This window comes from Zootoca vivipara, chromosome 6 (genome assembly GCF_963506605.1).
Source record: "Zootoca vivipara chromosome 6, rZooViv1.1, whole genome shotgun sequence".
Classification (NCBI taxonomy): Eukaryota; Metazoa; Chordata; class Lepidosauria; order Squamata; family Lacertidae; genus Zootoca; species Zootoca vivipara.
The window spans coordinates 72,282,886-72,301,011 of record NC_083281.1 but is presented as its reverse complement, the minus strand read 5'-3'; the positions used below and the strand labels follow the sequence as shown (position 1 = coordinate 72,301,011).

The 18,126-nt window shown below is 50.1% G+C and overlaps 1 protein-coding gene across 2 annotated transcripts in view; it reads right to left on the bottom strand.

The window, feature by feature from the left end:
• Positions 1-163: 163 nt before the first annotated feature.
• The window catches only part of PHC2 (polyhomeotic homolog 2), a 56,658-nt gene continuing 38,695 nt past the window's right edge, over positions 164-18,126 (bottom strand). Inside the window, exons 10-16 of one of the 2 annotated variants that reach the window (XM_060276117.1) lie at positions 7,594-7,802; positions 6,632-6,787; positions 6,372-6,507; positions 5,646-5,760; positions 4,675-4,816; positions 3,097-3,388; positions 164-2,523 (exon numbers count right to left, since the gene is read on the bottom strand). In XM_060276117.1, the coding sequence (XP_060132100.1) occupies positions 2,369-2,523; positions 3,097-3,388; positions 4,675-4,816; positions 5,646-5,760; positions 6,372-6,507; positions 6,632-6,787; positions 7,594-7,802 (1,205 nt within the window). In that variant the 3' untranslated portion in view covers positions 164-2,368. The remainder of the gene's footprint in view (positions 2,524-3,096; positions 3,389-4,674; positions 4,817-5,645; positions 5,761-6,371; positions 6,508-6,631; positions 6,788-7,593; positions 7,803-18,126) is intronic. The other variant, XM_035117452.2, reaches the window with a different exon arrangement.

Sequence of the window (18,126 nt, the reverse complement as noted above, 5' to 3'; positions counted from 1 at the left end):
TGAGGATTTGAGACACCAGACATGTAATGTGAAGTACTTCAGTTTTGCTAAAGGTTTATAGAAAGCCCACTTAATCCAGCTCCCTGTGGCCAGCTAGATGCGTTCAGGTCCTCTTGTTTCAGCAGTGGCTAACAACCAGGATGGCTACTTTTCCCACCTTTGGAGGCAGTTCCTGGGAATCAGGAACTGCCTCCGAAGGTGGGAAAAGTAGCCATCCTGGTTGCTAGCCACTGCTGAAACAAGAGTCTTAAATTCCCAGCATTCTGAGGTGACAGAAATTACGCTTGAGCGACTGACGAAAAGCCTCTCTGTACCAGAGGTGGTGGCAGATGGAAGGAAAGTCACTCTGGAGAAGTGAGAGGGCATGGGATGCATTTTGCAAACATCAGAATACCAAGCCCCAAACTTCTGCTCTAGGAAGAACTCATTTCAGCCATGCATCTGCCTGGTAACCAGATTCCTGGCTCTGCCATGAAGCTCACGGGTGACATTGAGCCACTCGCCATCTCTCAGCCTCTTACCTCTTGTGAGGGCAGAAAAAACATGTACATCACCTTGAGCTTCTTGGGAGAGAGAGAAAGGGATGAAAATGTGATAAATACGAAGTTTAGGAACCACCTCATTCCAATTGCATTATAAGCCAATGAGACTCCCCAACCCCGAGGGAGCAGGCGCTGGAGGGCAGAGTTAGGCACAACATCCCCCAGTGCCCCTTAAGAGAGACTGCTGCCCTGAGGAGGAGGAGGATGCTGTCTTGCCAACACAAGGCAAATCCAGCTGGATCAGGCCAGCATCCTCTCAACAGCAGGCAACCACATCCCTGTGGCAAACCTGCAAGCAGGATCTTGAACAGGAGCCCTCTCCCCTTCCCTGGCTTCCAGCAACAGCTATTCAGAAGCACAGCTGCCTCTGAATTTTTTCCAATCCTCTCTTGAAGGCATCCAAGCCGGTGGCCGTCACCGCTTCCTGTGGCAGCGAGTTCCACAGTTTCACTCTGTGCTGCATGAAGACGACCTTTCTTTCACCTTGCGAGTTCTCATCTTGGGAGAGAGTGAGAAAACCTATTTCTCCATGGTTTTGACGTTATGATTCATCTGGAGAGTCCAGCTGAATGTTCTCCGCCCCGGGGAGCGAAATTGTCCCGGGACCTGCCCCCAACCACTCAGCCCCATAGCAACAAAGCCTTGTAAATACATGGCGTCTTTTTTTTTTTAATTCCAAAAGGCGTTTATTAAAAACAGGAGGGAGAGGCCAAAAGTAGAAAGTCCTTTTGCTTGCAGCCCAAGAGGCTGTGGCGAGTGGCCTGCACGAAGGGGGGGGGGCACCACCACACACAAACCGATAAAAAGGGGCAGGGGGGATGCAGCTCAGCTGCAATCCCACTCCCTGCAGTTCCTGATCACCCGAGGAAAAAGCCCGCCCACCCACTCTCGACAATCCTGAGGCCAGCCCCATCTTCCAGGGAGAGAGCCGGCTCTTCCTGCCCTGCCTTGATATTATGGGAGGGGGAGAACGGGTGTGTGTGTGTGTGTGAGGTGCTTGTGGCAGGGGACAAAAGGGCCTTTTATTTAAATTTTTAAGGCAGCTGCAGACCTGGTCCCAAATCAGAATAGAGGCCTCCCCAGTAGTCCTGGACATCAGTCAGCCAGTTCGCACGACTTGCAGTTGGCTACTTACTCCTCCCCTTTTTTTAAAAAAAAGTTTTAAAAAACCAAAGCAAAATAGTGAGAGGGGAGCGATACACCCCCGCGAGACTGGACGGAGATCCCTTCTGCTCCTGAATGATTCCCCCACGGGAACTGGAGATCTATTAGGGCAGCTGCTTCCCCCACTGTGCCTTGGAAGAGATATAGCAGAAGAAAGGGTGCAGGGAGGGAGGAGGAAACAGAGAGGGCACTACCCGGCACCACACACGCACACACACACACACCTACAAAAAAATTTAAGGCAATGGTCCTGTTTGGCTTTGAGGTTTCAAGTAGGTGTGTCCGATCCCGGGGGGGGGGGTCTCTGGGACGCAGGAGAAGCAGCTTCCAGGGCGAGGAAGGGGGTCCTTGCCCCCACCACTAAAAAACAAGGTTGCACGACTCTCTCCATTGCTGCAGGGGGAAAGCTAATGCTACATATTTATGTACAGCCCCGCAACGGCTTTAACCTATGGACACCCCCCCAAAAAAATTGGGGTCTCTCCGCGCCCCTCCCGTCGCCGAGGGAAGCTGGGGGTGTTGCCTCTGTGCTCGAGTTGCATTGTGAAGGATGGGAGGCCGAAGAAAGCGGAGTCCATTTTGTTCCCAGCCCCTCCCAGCCTCCGAGAAAGAAAGCATCCGTCTGCCAGCAGGGCCTACCACCCGCCCCGGCCTAAAGGCCTCTAGGAGTCTTTCAGCATACAGATGCGGGCGTAGATTTTGAGAGCTGGGCCCAGTTTGATGTTCATGGCGCTCATGAGGTGGTCCTCCTTCAGGAGCAGCAGGGCCTGGCCGTCGATCTCTTGTGCCCGGAACTCCTCCGCAATCTCCTGGCAACCTGTGGGAGGGGGGAAGGAAAAGCCCCATTATTGCGAGAAAGTGAGAATACAGGGAACCAGGCAGAGGGCCTTCTCGGCAGTGGCACCCTCCTTGCAGAACGCCCGCCCATCAGGTGTCAAGCACATAAAGAATGACACAACTTTTAGAGGAGTTCTGAAATGCAGCCCTCTGCCGGGAGTTTTCCATGTTCGGTGTTTCATTATGTTTTTAATCACCACCAGAAAACGGTCAGAACTTCGACGGCAAGAGCTGTTCCAACAGTGGGATAGACTCCCTCAGAAGCTGGTGGGCTCTCCTTGGTTGGAGATTTCTAAACCGAGGTTGGGTGGCCATCTGCCAAGGATGCTTTAGCTGCGGTGCCCACAATGCAGGGAAGTTAGGGCTAAATGACCCCTGGGATATTTGCGTAACCCAATCAAACCCATCCATAAACTTAACTCCTCAAAGTAGCAACACTGGAAAATATTGGGCTTCCCACCAGACCAGAGAATTGGGAGGAGGGGGGGCAGGCCCAGCTTGGACCACTCCGGTTCTCTTCCTAAGCAGGCAGGCAGAAGGCCCCGAGCCTTACCAGGCAAGGACCGAATGAACTCGTAGACGTCCTCCACGTTCCACTTGGTGGGCTCGCTGGGCAGGAAGTGGTGCCCAATGGCCACCAGGTCTCGGACGTGCACATCGGGCAGCTCCATGTCGCGCTCGCCCTGGCGCCGGCGGGAGGCGGAGGAGCTGGCTGAGAGGGGCGAGAGGGGCTCTTCGTAGCTGGAGTTGTCCGAGCAGCGGCTGGAGTCCTCCTGCGCGTGAGCCAGCTGCAGAGACCCGGAGACGGAAATGGGCCCCGAGCCAGGGGGCAGCGATACCGGTGCCTGCAATCACAAAGGAGCACCCCACTTTAGGAGGCTGTGCTATTGCCCCATCCAGCCCAGTGCTGCCTCCTCTGGCTGGCAGCTGCTATCTGGAGGCTCAGTCGCAACATCTGTATGTTTACTGCGCTAACTAACTCCCTGGGCTCCTCAATTTCTTTTGAGCCACTGCCCCCTTTGGTTCCACAAGCTCATAGAATTGCAGTCTGTACAGCTTATGAGAGGAAGGTAACCACACAATAAAATATAGGACAATTCATTGTGCGTTTATTCAGAACCCAACTGGAATTATTTACTTAATTCAACAAAACTGAGAAACTTTTCGAAATTACACTACAATATGCCAAAATGCGAATGCAGTAATAATATTAACGAACATCAGCAACATTAGATGAAGAAAAAAGGAGAGGAACCATCGGCTAACTCAACTTTCCCAATATCGTCTCCCTTTTGAAATTTTTTTTGCAGACTGTGCAAAAAGAGCTTCGTTTGTGACGAGACAGCTCAGAAGAAACTGAACTGAGCATTCCTGTTCCCACACATCAGCAAGGAAATCTTTCTCTTGGATCTCAGCATAAATTAAGGGCAGATTAACATGCAGCGAATAATACCTTTCCCCTGAAGTTGACTCTTGAGATCTTTCAATTATACAAATTTAGTTAAGAAATTATCATTATAACTGAATCCGGCACCACCTGAAAGCAAATGTCCACTCTGCAGCTGAGAACACTTCTTCCAAGCATGTGTAGCAACCAATTTGTTATCGTGTTCCAGGGGAGACAGTGTGGTGTAGTGGTTAGGGTGCAGGACTAGGACCTGGGAAAGAACTGGGTTCAAGTCCCCTACTCACTGGTCATGAAGCTCATTGGGTGTGACCTTAGGCCAGTCGCTGCCTCTTAGCCTCACCTCTTAGCCAGTCACTTGCTGTGAGGATAACACGGAGGGAAAGTGGCCCATGAGACCCGGGTTCAAATCCCCACTTGGTCATGGATAAAGCTTCCTGGGTGTGGCCTTGGGCACTTAGCCACTGCCTTCTCTCAGCCTAGCCTACTTCACAGGGTTTTGAGGAGGAGATTAAATGCGGCAGTTCCTCCATGCAGGACCCCAATTGGGCCCATTTTAGAGGTTGGAAACTGAGGACTGGATTGTCCAGGGGAAGAAGAAGAAAGATAAAACCATGCACTATGCTCTCCTTGGGAGGTGCACAAAGAGATACCCGATGCTCCCAAGTTTCTCCTCCACCGTGCGAAAAAGTTCCTTGCCCCTGGATAACTCCAGAAGGCTCTTACCTGTTTCTTGTTCTCTTTGCTGAGAGGGGGAAGGGAGCCCTTGCAGGTCCGACGCCGGCCGTGTGAAGGAGTGTTGGGCTTCTGAAGCTTGCTGCGGTCTGGGTGGAAGAGCCCCACACGCTTTGTGCAACCCACGTTGTACCTGCAAGAGAGAGACAGAGAAGGTCAAAGCCTGTGCACGGCCAACATTCCAACCTTGTATTATTAATTATGATTGTTTTTATTTCTACCCCTTCTTCTCCCACCCCAACTCGCAAATTAAAACAACACCGGGCAAAATACAAAAAGCTTAAAAACATACAATATATTTTATTGGGTTGTTGTTTTTATTTTGATTGTATATTTTGTGGTTTTTTGTTTTTATTTTGTTCTGCGAACCATTCTGAGACCTCCAGGTATAGGGTGATATATAAATCCAATTAATAATAATAATAAATTCTAGAAAGTAATCAGACCCAAACAGCATCACAACACTATAAAAAGCAACCGTGTTAAAATACAGACGATAAAAGCAGTGCAGCCCAGTGTGTGTGTGTAGTGTAATTAGCTCTATAAAAGCTTCTCCGCTGCTACCCAGCACAAAATTTGTGGAACGTGGGAATACGCCTTATAATGGAGTCAAACCCTGGGTTCATGTAGCATAGGCATCCCCAAACTGCAGCCCTCCAGATGTTTTGGCCTACAACTCCCATGATCCCTAGCTAACAGGACCAGTGGTCAGGGATGATGGGAATTGTAGTCCAAAACATCTGGAGGGCCGAAGTTTGGGGACGCCTGATCTAGCACAACACTGCCTACTCTGGCTGGCAGTGGCTGTCTGGGTTTTCAGGCAGGGGAGATTCCCAGCGCTGGCAGCCTGGAGATGCGATCAGGACCTTCCGCAAGCAAGGCAGCTGCTTTGCCCCTGAGCTACGGCCCCCTTTTCCCCACTCAAGGAGAAAGGCAGGCAGACATCTCTGCCAGAGAGGTACCTCTTTGCGCAGGCCATGGAGCAGAACCGCTTGGACCGCTTGAACTTGTAGGCAAAGTCAAGGCGGCCGCAGAGCTCGCACTTCAGCTTCGGGGGTGACCCGTCATCTTTGGATTCTGGGGAAGGAGAGCAGAGTTTTTTAGGACCCCTCACCCCAAAGCAACAAAAGGCAGCAAAGCACCCCAAACCCTGACCCTGCTGGATCAGGTACCTCTTAACCACAGAATGGCAAAACTAGATGGGGACCCCAGGAGTCATCTAGCCCAACCCCCTGCAATCCATTGTTGTCTTTCCAGCCAGGTACCTGCAGAACCTGCGGCCACCAGATGTGGCTCCCATCACAGGAACTGCAGACCCTTTCTCCCTCCAGCTAACTATTGCCTGCACAGACTGGCAACGTTTTAGACAAGGGACTCTCCCAGTCTGGCTTCCCCCTGGGGCATCTGGTTGGCCACTGTGAGAACAGGCTGCTGGGCAATAAGGGCCACTGGCCTCATCCAGCAGCCTCTTCTGGTGATCTTATGAGCCCAGAAATATCCACCTTTGCAGAAGAGGGTTGTGCCAAATATTTGTTCTGCTTTTCTGCATGTTTTGATATGACACCTCTCTGCTGGGAAGCTGCCCCCTCAATCCTTAATGCTCCTTGAGGGAGCAAGTGAAAGGCACTCTGCACATGCTCCAGGTCCCTCTGTCTCTCTGCTTACCTACGGCTTTCCGCTGGGCCTACCTTGTAGATAGGGGTCCTCCATTTCAGAGTCGGTGGTTGTGGTTGTGTTGGTGTCCTGGTGCTGGGGTTTCTCGGCCAGGAGGTCCTGGGCATACTTTTGCTTGAGGCTCCCCACCAGCAGCGAAGAGCGCCCCACCTAGCAAAGGACCACAGTCACGTCGAGTAGGAAGGGGACCCCCCATGTGCCACCTAGTCCAACCCCCTGCCACACACAGGAATTGCCACTGCCAGACGGCCATCCAAACCTCTGTTTTACAAACCTCCAGCGAAGGAGAGATGGGCGAGGGAGGTGCTTCGACAAGGGAGTCGACGAAAGGCAGCTTGGAAGGCAGCCCCCTCCCCCCTCTCTTCTTCCAGGGAGACCCGGGTGGCCTTGGCCCCGCAGGACGAGGGGAGGGCGGACGCTGGACTGACAGCTGCAGCGGGAGAAACACTTGGCTATATGCACCTTGGAAACAAGAGCGCCAGAAATGGGAGCGCAGGGCTTTGGCCTGGCTGGGCAGGAATCTCTGAACAGCACATTCAGAGGACACATTCCATGCATCACATTTAAAGCGCTACTGTGCCACCTTTAATCCCCACCCCCACCCCCCAAAAAAATCCTGGGATGTGCAGTTTGTTAAGAATCGTTCGAAGACCCCGTATTTCCCTCCCAGAGCTACAATTCCTGGAGTGGTTTAAGAATCAATAGCTCTTCCCAGGGAACTGTAGCTGTGAAGGAGGGGGGGTTAAGGGAGTCCCCTCTACAACTTGCAGCACCTGTAACAAACTACGGCTCCTATAATAAATTGGGGAAGCCACGGCTGCTTAAAGTGGCATCACAGCACTTTAAATGCGCTTTGGACTTGGTAAGATTTTAGACTGCGAGGAGGGACTCTGAACACCCTCCTCCCACTTGGGCTCCCTTGCATCACCCCAACCATGTAAACCACCTCCCCGCCCCCCTGCTCTGTGCTCCGACCAGTTTATCTGCCCCCCTCGTCCCACCCTCGTCCCACCGCCTGAAAACAGAAACACCAGGGTGTGGGTGGGTGAAACCCTTTGCCTTCTGCACATGCCCAGGCACAACCCTCAAGTTTTCTTGCAATGGGATTTCAATGCCCACCCTTCCCAAAGCCCCACAACAAAGGCAGCCTGCCAACCCAACACCTACCCATGCGCTGCCCTCGGGCTCCTCGCCCCCTAACTCAACCCCCCCCCCAGCAGTTTGTTGGATACCTACCGGGAACGGCTCGGCCCCCTCCTGGATCACAAACCCCTCGATGACGTGGGTCAGGATCTGTGGCTTCACGATGGCTTGGGGCGGCTTGTTCTCACCGTTCTGGGGGGTGCCGGCGACGGTGGAGGCAGAGCTGCCGTTGTTCCCCGATGTCATGCCGGGGCTGCCGGGGGCGTCCGGAGGCGTGCGGCGGAGGCTGTCCCGGCCGGCCTCTGCATGGGAGAAGGAGGGAGAGGAGGGAAGCCGAGCGTGACAGGCAAGCCAAGACAAAGGCAGAAGCACCGAGGAGGCTGGACCACCGGCCCTGCCCCTCCGCCACCCTCCCCAACCGCCCGCTCTGCCCATTACCATACAGCTGACTTGCTCCTGCTCCAAGCCGCATGGGACGCCTGCCCCCCCCCCAACCTCCTTGTGGAGCACACACAGAGAGGGTTGTGGAAGGAAGGAGGAGCACAGACACAGAGAGAGAGAGAGAGAGAAAGAGTCTGCCAGGCAGTTCAGAGCAGAAGAACTGGCACAGAGGACCCAGCGTGCCCCAGGCAGGGGGACGCCAACTCTGACGCTCTCAGATCCCTGGCTTTAAATTCATGCCCTCCTCTTTCCAATCGGCACAGGAGCCTGGGAAAGACTTGTGTGTGGCATGCGGGAGGTGAGCGGCCGAACTACATACAATCCACTCTCGGCCACGATTCCTATACTTTCCGTCCCAGACTTCTACAAATACTTCCTCTAGGGAGTTCGCCACCTCCAGTCCCTCACGCCAGATTCTGGAGGGGGCCGCACCAGAGAGCTGCTGCGGTTGCAATTTTATGCGCATGGCGCTTTTCTGGGGGGGGGAGCCACACTCAAAGCGGCTCGCGGAGAAAGGAAACAGGGATGCTAAGGGCAAAAGCGATTTCATAACGACGTGACAAAACAGCAACACAACAGAGAATATAACAATATGCCAAAAAAGCCCACATTTCCATAATGCATCCCCTAGCAACCATGATAGAAGAGAAATATGCTACTGCCCTTCTTAAAATTATTCCTCTGCAATTTGCAAAATGATTTGTGGAGTGGGGGTTTGGGGGGTGGATTCACGCTCTCCTCCAATACTCCCAAAACTGCTAACAACTTAGAGCCATGCAGGGGGCAGGCGCTAAGACAAGGACCCTGCCTGGCATAGGTGCCCACTCTGCTTTCCTCATTCTGTCAACAGGTGCCTGTTCGTACAGCCCTTCCCAGACTCTGAAACCACTTCGGAGTCTAAGCACTGGGGGTGGGGAGCCCTGAGAATTGGACATTACAAGTGCACCCCATCAAAATGCAATAATTCTGCGACTGTAGAAAGGATTCAGTGGGTGGGTGGGTGGGGTCTAGCCCAGACTGACTACAATCAGATACTAGGAGGGAAGGACTGTTTTACAATTAATTTATCCATTGCCTTCTAAACCACCATCTCACATAAGATAATTTTTAAAAGTTTTAACACCCGCTTACCCCCCTCCCCCCAAAAATACATTTTAAACAAGTTTTAAAAGCCAGCAAGTAGACACTTGTGGTGAAGACCCTTTTATCCAACTGGGATATTATGCTAGTTTTAATTTGTAGCTAAAAGGTTTTCATTTATGTATCGCACTGCTGGCTTAAATGCTCCCCATCACTCCCCACCCAAGAAAAAAAAGAGCTGCAAAGTTTGAAAGGTGAAAAGTGGTGATTTATTTATTCTAAAATACGAATCCATGGACCTTTGCTGCATTAATTCCAGCAAATTAAGCTTTGCACTGAGAATTTTTGGGGGGAGGGATGTACAAGTCCCTTTGCAACACTGCACCAAATTAAAGATCAACACTCCACCCTCCTCCACTAAGGGAAGGACACACAAAAACTCAGTACTGTAACTACTGAATTGTTGAATTGTATTTTAACTACAGGTAGTTGTTTTAGATTTGGTGTTAGCCTCTCTGAGCCCGGCCTTGGCTGGGGAGAGAGGGGTATAAATAAAAAATTATTTATTATTATTATTATTATTATTATTATTATTATTATTATTATTATACCCTTCAGCAAAGCATTAGGCTGACTGCAAAACTGGACGGGTTTCCAAGAATCCCTTACGACATACACGCGCACACACACACACACACACACACACACACGGTCTGTTGAAGAAATGAAAAACTGATAAGTGATGCTATTACCGACAGCATGATCAAGTTGGAAGGGACCCCAGGAGCCATCAAACCCAACTTCCCGCAACACAGGAATCACAGTTAATCACAATGCCGCCCAGACTAGGCTGATGTCTTGCACAAACTGGGTGTCCACTGATGCCCCAGAATCTTCTTTAACACAGAGAAATTCTTTGGCAGGTAAGTTCTATCTGAGAAGGGCTCCTTGCTGAAGGTACGGAAGAGCCCCCCCCCCACTGAACTCCCAGCCCTCCAGATGCTTTGGACTACAACTCCCATCAGCCTCAGCCAGCACAGGAAGATGGGAGTTGTAGTCCAAAACACGGTGGGTGGGGGGGGGAGAGGAGGCTCGGGAAGGCCGCATTAAAGTTTTGAAGTGGCTGAATGTGGCAGGAAGTGGCTGGATCCCGGGGACTGTGAGGACAAAACGAGCAACCCACAAACTGCTCTAGCCTACGGGCCTGCACAACACATCATTGCAGGGGGCTTGACTAGAAAAACCTTGGAGTCCCTTCCGACTCTACAATCCTACGATTCTATGATCTGCAAACTCCGGCACGATCGCATGCCGCTCTCAAACAACCAACAGGCAACTGGCAAAGAGCAGGGCTACTTTACACACTGGAAGCACATGGAGCCTGGACTCCTGAATGTTTTGAGAATCCTTATGTCAACGCATTGTTGTGCTGAGGGGAAAAAAATGTTTCCCTGTGGTTATTCCCCTCCTGTATCACTTTGCTTCCCCACTCCAATCTTCTCTACATCTCCTTTTTCATGTCCAAATATGCTACCAGAATCCGAACCGCAACCACCCACAGGCCAAGGCTTTTTACGTGAGAAATACAGAAAGTGGAACAATGAACAGAAGCCAGCTCCACCCCTCCAGCACTTAATTCCCCCCCCCTTCTTTTAAAAAGATCCTAACGGCTGCTGGAAACTGTCCCACGTAACTTGCTGCCCCTCCCAAGAGGGGCAAGAGCAGAATACACAAAACCGAGCCATAAAATGAACAAGGAACGCTCAGTTTTATGCTATTTCTCTCTCTCTCTCTCTCTTGAAGCAGAATCTGGGGCCCCTGTTTTTAATCTGCGTGTCAACTTTGATTTCGGGGATGACCAGAGTCGCAGCTTTGCCGGGATGACATCATTTGGAGTGCCAAAGCACTCGGCACACCACAGCCGCCAGCCCCACCCCACCCCCCGCCAGCACCCCCACACAAGAGGGTCCATAATCCTTGGCTGCTGAGGCGCAGCTGAGAGACAAAACCATTTCTTCCCCACCTCCCTCTCCAGACCCCTTTTCAATGCCGCCTCCTCAGAGACCCTGGGATTTGCATCTCTCTCTCTCTCTTTCTCTCTATTTCCTAGTCTGCGGTCCGTTCGCCCAGCCAGCACCACATTAAATATTAACCACCCTGGAGGATGTGCTTCGCACGCGGCGCCAAGGATTCAAAGCAAGGCATGCTGGGAGTTGCCGCACCGAGACCCAACAAAGGGGGAACACAGCCACTTCTGACGGCATACAATCCAGCCGCTGGCAGATAAGCAGGGGTGTCAAATGGTACCACAGTGGCAAAACTCAAACCGGCCTCATTTTAATTGGGGGGTTCTACTTGAGGTCCAGAATGCTTTGTTAGCTTCTGATAAGAGATTTGGTTGGCAGGAGCCAGTGTTCTGACTCGGCACAAGGCATGCTTCCTATGCTCCTGTTTAAATCAGCTATTTGTTCAACACCATGAGGACTAGAACCCTGGATTATGTTGTAAGAAAAGGACCGTAACAAAAGAGCAAAAGAGCAAAAGGTCCCGTGGTCATTCCCCAATGGCAGCATCTCCCAGGTAGCACTGAGACAGAAGCCTGCCTGAAACCCTGGAGAGCTATAGCTGCCAGTCTGTGTAGACCAGGCTTCCCCAAACTAAGGCCCTCGGTGATGCACTAGGAAGTGAAAATTGGGTTGCAGCTGGTAGGCTTCAAAGAACTGGCCTGATGCCCCTTTTAGAAAAGGCTGTGACACCTGTTTTGCCTGTAGATCTTTTGCCTGCAGAAGATGCCAGGGGTGTCTCCAGCTATATCTGGAAGAGACCCTTGCCTGAATGTATGGAGAGCTGCTGCTAACCCATGCAGGCAATACTGATCTATATCAGGGTTTCCCAAACTTGAGTCTCCAGCTTTTTTTTGGACTACAACTCCCATCATCCCTAGCTAGCAGGACCAGTAATCAGAGATGATGAGAATTAACTGTAGTCTCAAAAACCCAAGTTTGGGTAACCCTGATCTAGATGACCAAAGGTGTGACTCAGTAGAAGGCCTCTTCCCACTTAGAACAGTCCTTTATTCAGAAAAATGAGGACTAGAAACTTGCTTTATTTTTAAGGGAAGGGCCTCTGCTCAGTGGTCGAGGAGACATGTTGCATAAAGAAGGTCCCAGGGTCATTCCTTGCAACCTCCGGTTTGGGCCAACAAATTTTTCCCTGCCTGAAATCCTGGAGAGCTGCTGCCAGTCAGTGTCGCAACTACTGAGCTAGATGGACCCCGATGGACTGAGCTTCATATACTGCGGTTTCCGAGTTTAAATCAGCCATTTATTCAGAACTGTCAAAATGTGGCCCTGGCCATTTTTTGGTAGGGGAAGGAGCAGCTGCTTTCTCCAAGTTCCATTCCCAAACGGCATCTGCAAGTACGACTGGGAATCTCCTGAAAACCCAAAGAGCCACTGCCAGTCCAGTCAGTGCACACAATGCCGAGATAAATGGGTCACAACGGTCCTACTCTCACATATGGCAGCTTCCTATGTCCCACAAGTGAACAATGCACAGCACGGAAGAGCGCCGCCTTCTGTCTGTTCCGGAGCTCCTGCCAATCAATCACAAAGCACACGCCACTGATCCTTACAAGGGTTAGAGGGGGGGGGGAAGAGAGGAGCAACAGTCCACTCTCTCTACACACACCAATTTCATAATGGGAACAGGCATGGGAACCACCTGACAGTGTGAAACTGGAGCGCCTCTCCAGAGAGCGCCCAAACGCCTCTTTCCCAGCTGCGCAAGCAGGATCGGGAAAACAGTGCAGAGCAGGCAAATGGCGCATGGGGGCGCATGAACACGCAAGAGAGGCAGGTGGGGAAGACAGCAGCTGCTGGAGGAAGAGGAGAAGCTCAGGAGAGAGAGCAGGCAGGCTCCAGGGCATTGAACAAGGGGCTCAAAGTTGGGTTTCTCCCAACCCCCTAAGCAATGGCATCAGGTCTTCTTGCCGGCTCACTCCCACAGGATCTGCAACAAGGGGGCAGCCAGTAGGATGGGCAGACCTCTGGAAAGCTCTCGTCTCCATGCCAGCCAGCTTGCTGGGAGGCCAGCCAGTCGCTCCAAGAAAGCTGCTCCTCCCTCATAGGGGAGGGGAGGCGCATGGCTGGTGGGGTGGGGGGTGGGGAGATGCATCAGGCACAGCTTCAGGGCTGAGAAGAGCTCTCTTCTTCTGCCACAGGAAACGGGTGGCAAAGAAACCCTGGCTGGAATTTTCCTGCACGGAAGGGAGCTGCCAGCACCATCCAGGCCACCAGAAGGAGAATTCCATTCCACGGGGCTATTTTAAAACCTCCTCACTCAACCCAGGCTTTGGAAACTCAGGCTGTCCTACTCATGTGCCAAATAATCTCCATGCCCCTCCCCTTTCGCCAAAAACAGAAAGCAGCTTACTTTCACATGTCCCTTCTGCGATCTGACATTTGTCTTCCTCTTTCCACTTAGGCGCACCACGAATGCAAACAATTACTGTACAGCTATAATGCAGAAAACTGCACGTAATTTGAGATTTCAGCAAGGACTAGAACAGGGGTCCCCAAACTAAGGCCCGGGGGTCGGATGCGGCCCAATCACCTTCTGAATCTGGCCCGCAGGCGGTCCGGAAATCAGCATATTTTTACATGAGTAGAATGTGTCCTTTTATTTAAAATGCACCTCTGGGTTATTTGTGGGGCATAGGAATTTGTTCATTATTATTATTTTTCAAAATATAGTCTGCCCCCCCCCCACAAGGTCTGAGGGACAGTGGACCGGCCCCCTGCTGAAAAAGTTTGCTGACCCCTGGACTAGAACCTCCGGGCGCTAGAACCCTCTGGACTCATTTCATATAATTTAGCATTCTTTTATTACAGCAGAACCATTGTTTTCAAAACAACCCTTGTCACAAGCCTGGCCAATCTGGAACCACACTTGATAATTAAATAACACTAATATTCCTTACTTGTTATTTTAACCCATGTGCAACTGTACTCATTCTGTGTGCCTCTTTCACAGCTTTTTTTTTCATCTTCTAATTTTCACCTGTTGTTATCAATGTTCTGCTTTATATACACATTATAAAATGAAACTTAAAAATATTTGCCCCCCCCCAATCACTAATATCCTACCACAATGCCTGTAATCCCAAAGATTAAAGCAAAACCCCTATCTTTGTACTGTACTGAAATGCATTCATTTCATGCATCCATAAAACGGCGATGTTCAAATATCCTTTGTACTGGAGATAAAACACGAGGCAGGGGAATAACAGAGACCGGGGTGGGGGTGGGGGGTGGGACCACAACTCAATGATTTGAATGCACAGAGTCCTGGGTTCAATCCCCAGCCTCTCAAAGTAGGGCTAGGAGGGACCCCTCCAGGTTAGAGCACTGCTGCTAGTCACTGTAGACGGCTGTGAGCTGGATGGACCAATGGTCTGACCTGGTACAAGGAAGCTTTTTTTGTTCCTATTTAAACTAGCCCTCAAATCAGAACCATGAGGACTAGAATCGTGGCTTGATTTTAAGGGAAGGGCTGTAGCTCACTGGCAGAGCACCTGCTTTGCACATCGAAGGTCTAAGGTGCAATTCCTGGCGCCTCCATGTAGGTCTGTTGCCCAAAAACCCTGCCAGTCAGCGCTGGTAATACTGAGCTGGGCGAACCAGTGGCCTGACTCATAATAAAAGGCAGCTTCCCAAGTTTCGGTGACAGCAGGTGCAGAAGGTTTTTTTTTTAATCCTTTGCCTGTTCTCAGCCGAGGTTGGCAACTTAGGGTCCCCTTTCAGCCAGGGGGCCTCTGGTTGCTAACCTGCTGCATGAGAAATGAGTCATGCACCAGCCACTCCAGGGAAGTGTCCTTGGAGATGGTACCCAGCTGAAGTGCTGTTATCACAAGCTCTTTTAAGCAGCTGCTTTGTTTAGAAAGCACAGCTCATTTGCCATGGGAGTATGGCAGCGTAGCCAACCCCTTCTGAACAGGAGTGCTCCATTTCTGGGTTCCATCCAGTCATTCCTCCCTGCAGAATCAGTGAATCCCACTCCTGCCTCTCTTTTCCAACATTCTGCAGCTACTGAGCATGCTCGGTCACAGCATTTGCAGAGGAGGAAGCAAGTTTCTTTTCTTTTTGTACTTTATTACTGAGGGGGCATGCCATATCCCCGCCCCTGGTTTCTCTGTGGCCCCATTTTACCCATAGCCCACTTGCATGGCTCAAGGAAGTGAGCCAAGCTGCACCTATGAATACATTATTTAAAAACAAAAAACAAAACAGAGGTGCAAACATCATTAGGCAACCTTGATAGCCAGGTTTCTTCTGCCTAACCTGTGGCCTTCCACCACTCGTTGGCTGAACTACAACTCCCGTCCGGCTTGCCCAGCATGGCAAAAAAGTCAAGGCTCATCATTATTACCATTAATTTATAAATCGCCTTCCAAACCTCCATCTCAAGGAGGTTCATGCATAAAATAACCAGAGAGTTAGGAATATAAAAACAATACAGTGGTGCCTCTACTTACGAATTGAATGCGTTCCGAACGCACATTCGTAAGTCGAAAAAAATTGGAAGTCGAATCCCATAGGAATGCATTGGGAGAAAAAATTCGTAAGCAACCCTATCTAAAAAGTCGTAAGTAAAAAAAAATCCTATCTAAACCGCATCCAAGATGGCGGACGGAGCTCTGTTCGTAAGTATAAACATTCGTAAGTAGAGTTATTCATAAGGAGAGGTATCACTGTACATCTAAAATGAAACTAAAACCCCACAGGCTATAGAGTCAGGGGTGGGCGTGCTAGCTGGAGGCTTAACAAAAACATCCTATGGAGGACTACACATCATTCACTTGTGGGCTAGAGGGACCAGTGATTGGATCAACTTTATTATTAACGGCCTTCTTATTTTTTCAATATGCACTCCAGTTTGAATCCACTCCAGTTTGAATAAGGTGAACTATTGCAAAAGTTTCCGCAAAACACTGGCACAAATGATAACTGGACTTAGGGAACTGAGCCAGACCACCAGTCCATCTAGCTCAGTATTGCAGGCATTGACTAACAGCAGCTCTCTGGGATTTCAGGCATTAAAATCTTTCCCTGTCCTAACTGAAGATATCACCATTGGGGATTGAACCTGGGACCTTCTGCAGGGAGAGCAGGTGCTCTAACCACTGAGCAACTGCACCCTTCCCAATCAGCTTGCTGCCTCGTCAGCAAAAGCGCCTTTTGTTTTCGAAGATTTGCCACCGTCTGCCTTACTTCTGCTTTTTAAAAAACAAACAAACAGCTAACTGGCTGTTAATAAAAGTCAATGGGAAGAGGTATTCAGCCAAATTACATAAATTTACCTAATCAAACATTTCTGGAAAGTGCAATAATTCATTTCATTTTTTTATTTTTATTTTTAAAGTTGCTTGGTTTCACAACAACAGCTAACCAATTTTATGGCTGCAGTGAGGGAAAACATAGCTCGATTGAAATATTTATAAGCAATATTCTTTTTTGCGATCCAACTGTGCTTCAGAGGATGCAACTGTTGTTTGGGAGCATTTAACAAGTCAACTAACCGAAACCTTTCCTGTTTGCAAACTACTTTGAGCTTTTTTTAAACAACAACATCATCATCATCAACAACAACAACAACTATCAGTGAACCACCAAAGGCCCACTTGTACTCCAAAGCAGCTAACATTGCATTAAACATCCAGCCGAACAAGGGGAACCTGACCAGCATGCTCAATAGTCAGGGATGGTGGGGGTTGGGTGTGTGTCCAGCACAGGTACATGCATGTAGCTTAGTGGTAGAACATTGCCTTGTATGCAGAAGGTCCCAATTTAATGGCACCTCCAGGTAGAACTGGGAGAGACTCCTGCCTGAAACCATGAAGACCCATTGCTGCCAATCGGTGCAGACAATATGGAGCTAGATGGACCACGGCAGTTTTCCACAGATCTCCCAGCCCTGCAATGGAGAAGTAAATTTAGGGGATTCAACTCACTCGACACTGGAATCCTGGGAGCAAACTCCACTAAACTCAACAGGACTTGCTTCCAAGAAAACACATGCAGGATTGCATTGTAAATGTCTTGTGGATCGGCAGAGGCAGTGCTAGACTCCACAACTCAGGAGAGCTGAGCTGAGAGCCCACCCCCTGCACATGTTTCTTGGGCAGCTTGCGCCCAGCTTTGGCTCTGCTGCTGCCCTCAGCCTCCAGTCTCCCCAAAATTAGGACCCATCCCCAACTGGCTGAAATCAGCTCCAACCCTCAACCACAAAACAGGAGCTCGTGCATGCTTCGTCTAACTTGACAGGCCAGCCCTAAGTCCCCTTGGGAATCAGTGGGATTAATGTGCAGTTTAAGTACCCCGTGGCTTAGCCATACAGCCAGATCTGATTCAAGAAGTTCAGTGGGGCTTACCCCTGAGTAATCATGATGCAAACTGCAAGCCTGGGGGGGGGGGAGGGCAGGGTGGCAGCAGCGGCTACAAAGATTCCTCAAACCCATGCTTAACCCACTTTTATTTAAAAACAGAGATGCAACACACAGGTTGATGGCGAAGCAATATAGATTGAATTCGTTTTGCATCATTTGAGAGCTGAATTTCAGAAGGGGAGAAAAGATTTGTCCAGACTTACGGGTATTTTCCCAACATGATGGCATCCGGCTTTATTTTCTACCATGCCTTCCTGCCTCCGGATTATTCCAGTGCCCAACCTCAACCCCACTCAAATAGGACTGAGTTCACCTTTCTAACCACACTGGATGATCCTGGAAGTCATCCAAGGCAGCAAGAGAAGAAGGTCACATCCCCACGGGCTGTCAAATAGACTGCCCCTGGATATGGAGGTTCTACTGAGCTGTAATAGTTAATTGCACGATTCTAGACAGCTTTACTAGGAGGCCCATGAGTAGTGTGGGGCAGAGGTCATAGGGTTGTTGTGAGGTTAAAACAAAGAGAAGAAGCACCCTGCATGCCACCTTGAACTCCTTGGAGGAGAAGATCGGGCATAAATGCAATCAACTGATCAATGGCGCTGACCCCCAAGCCTTACACTCCAGAAAAACAATGCTTATGATAAATAAAAATCAAA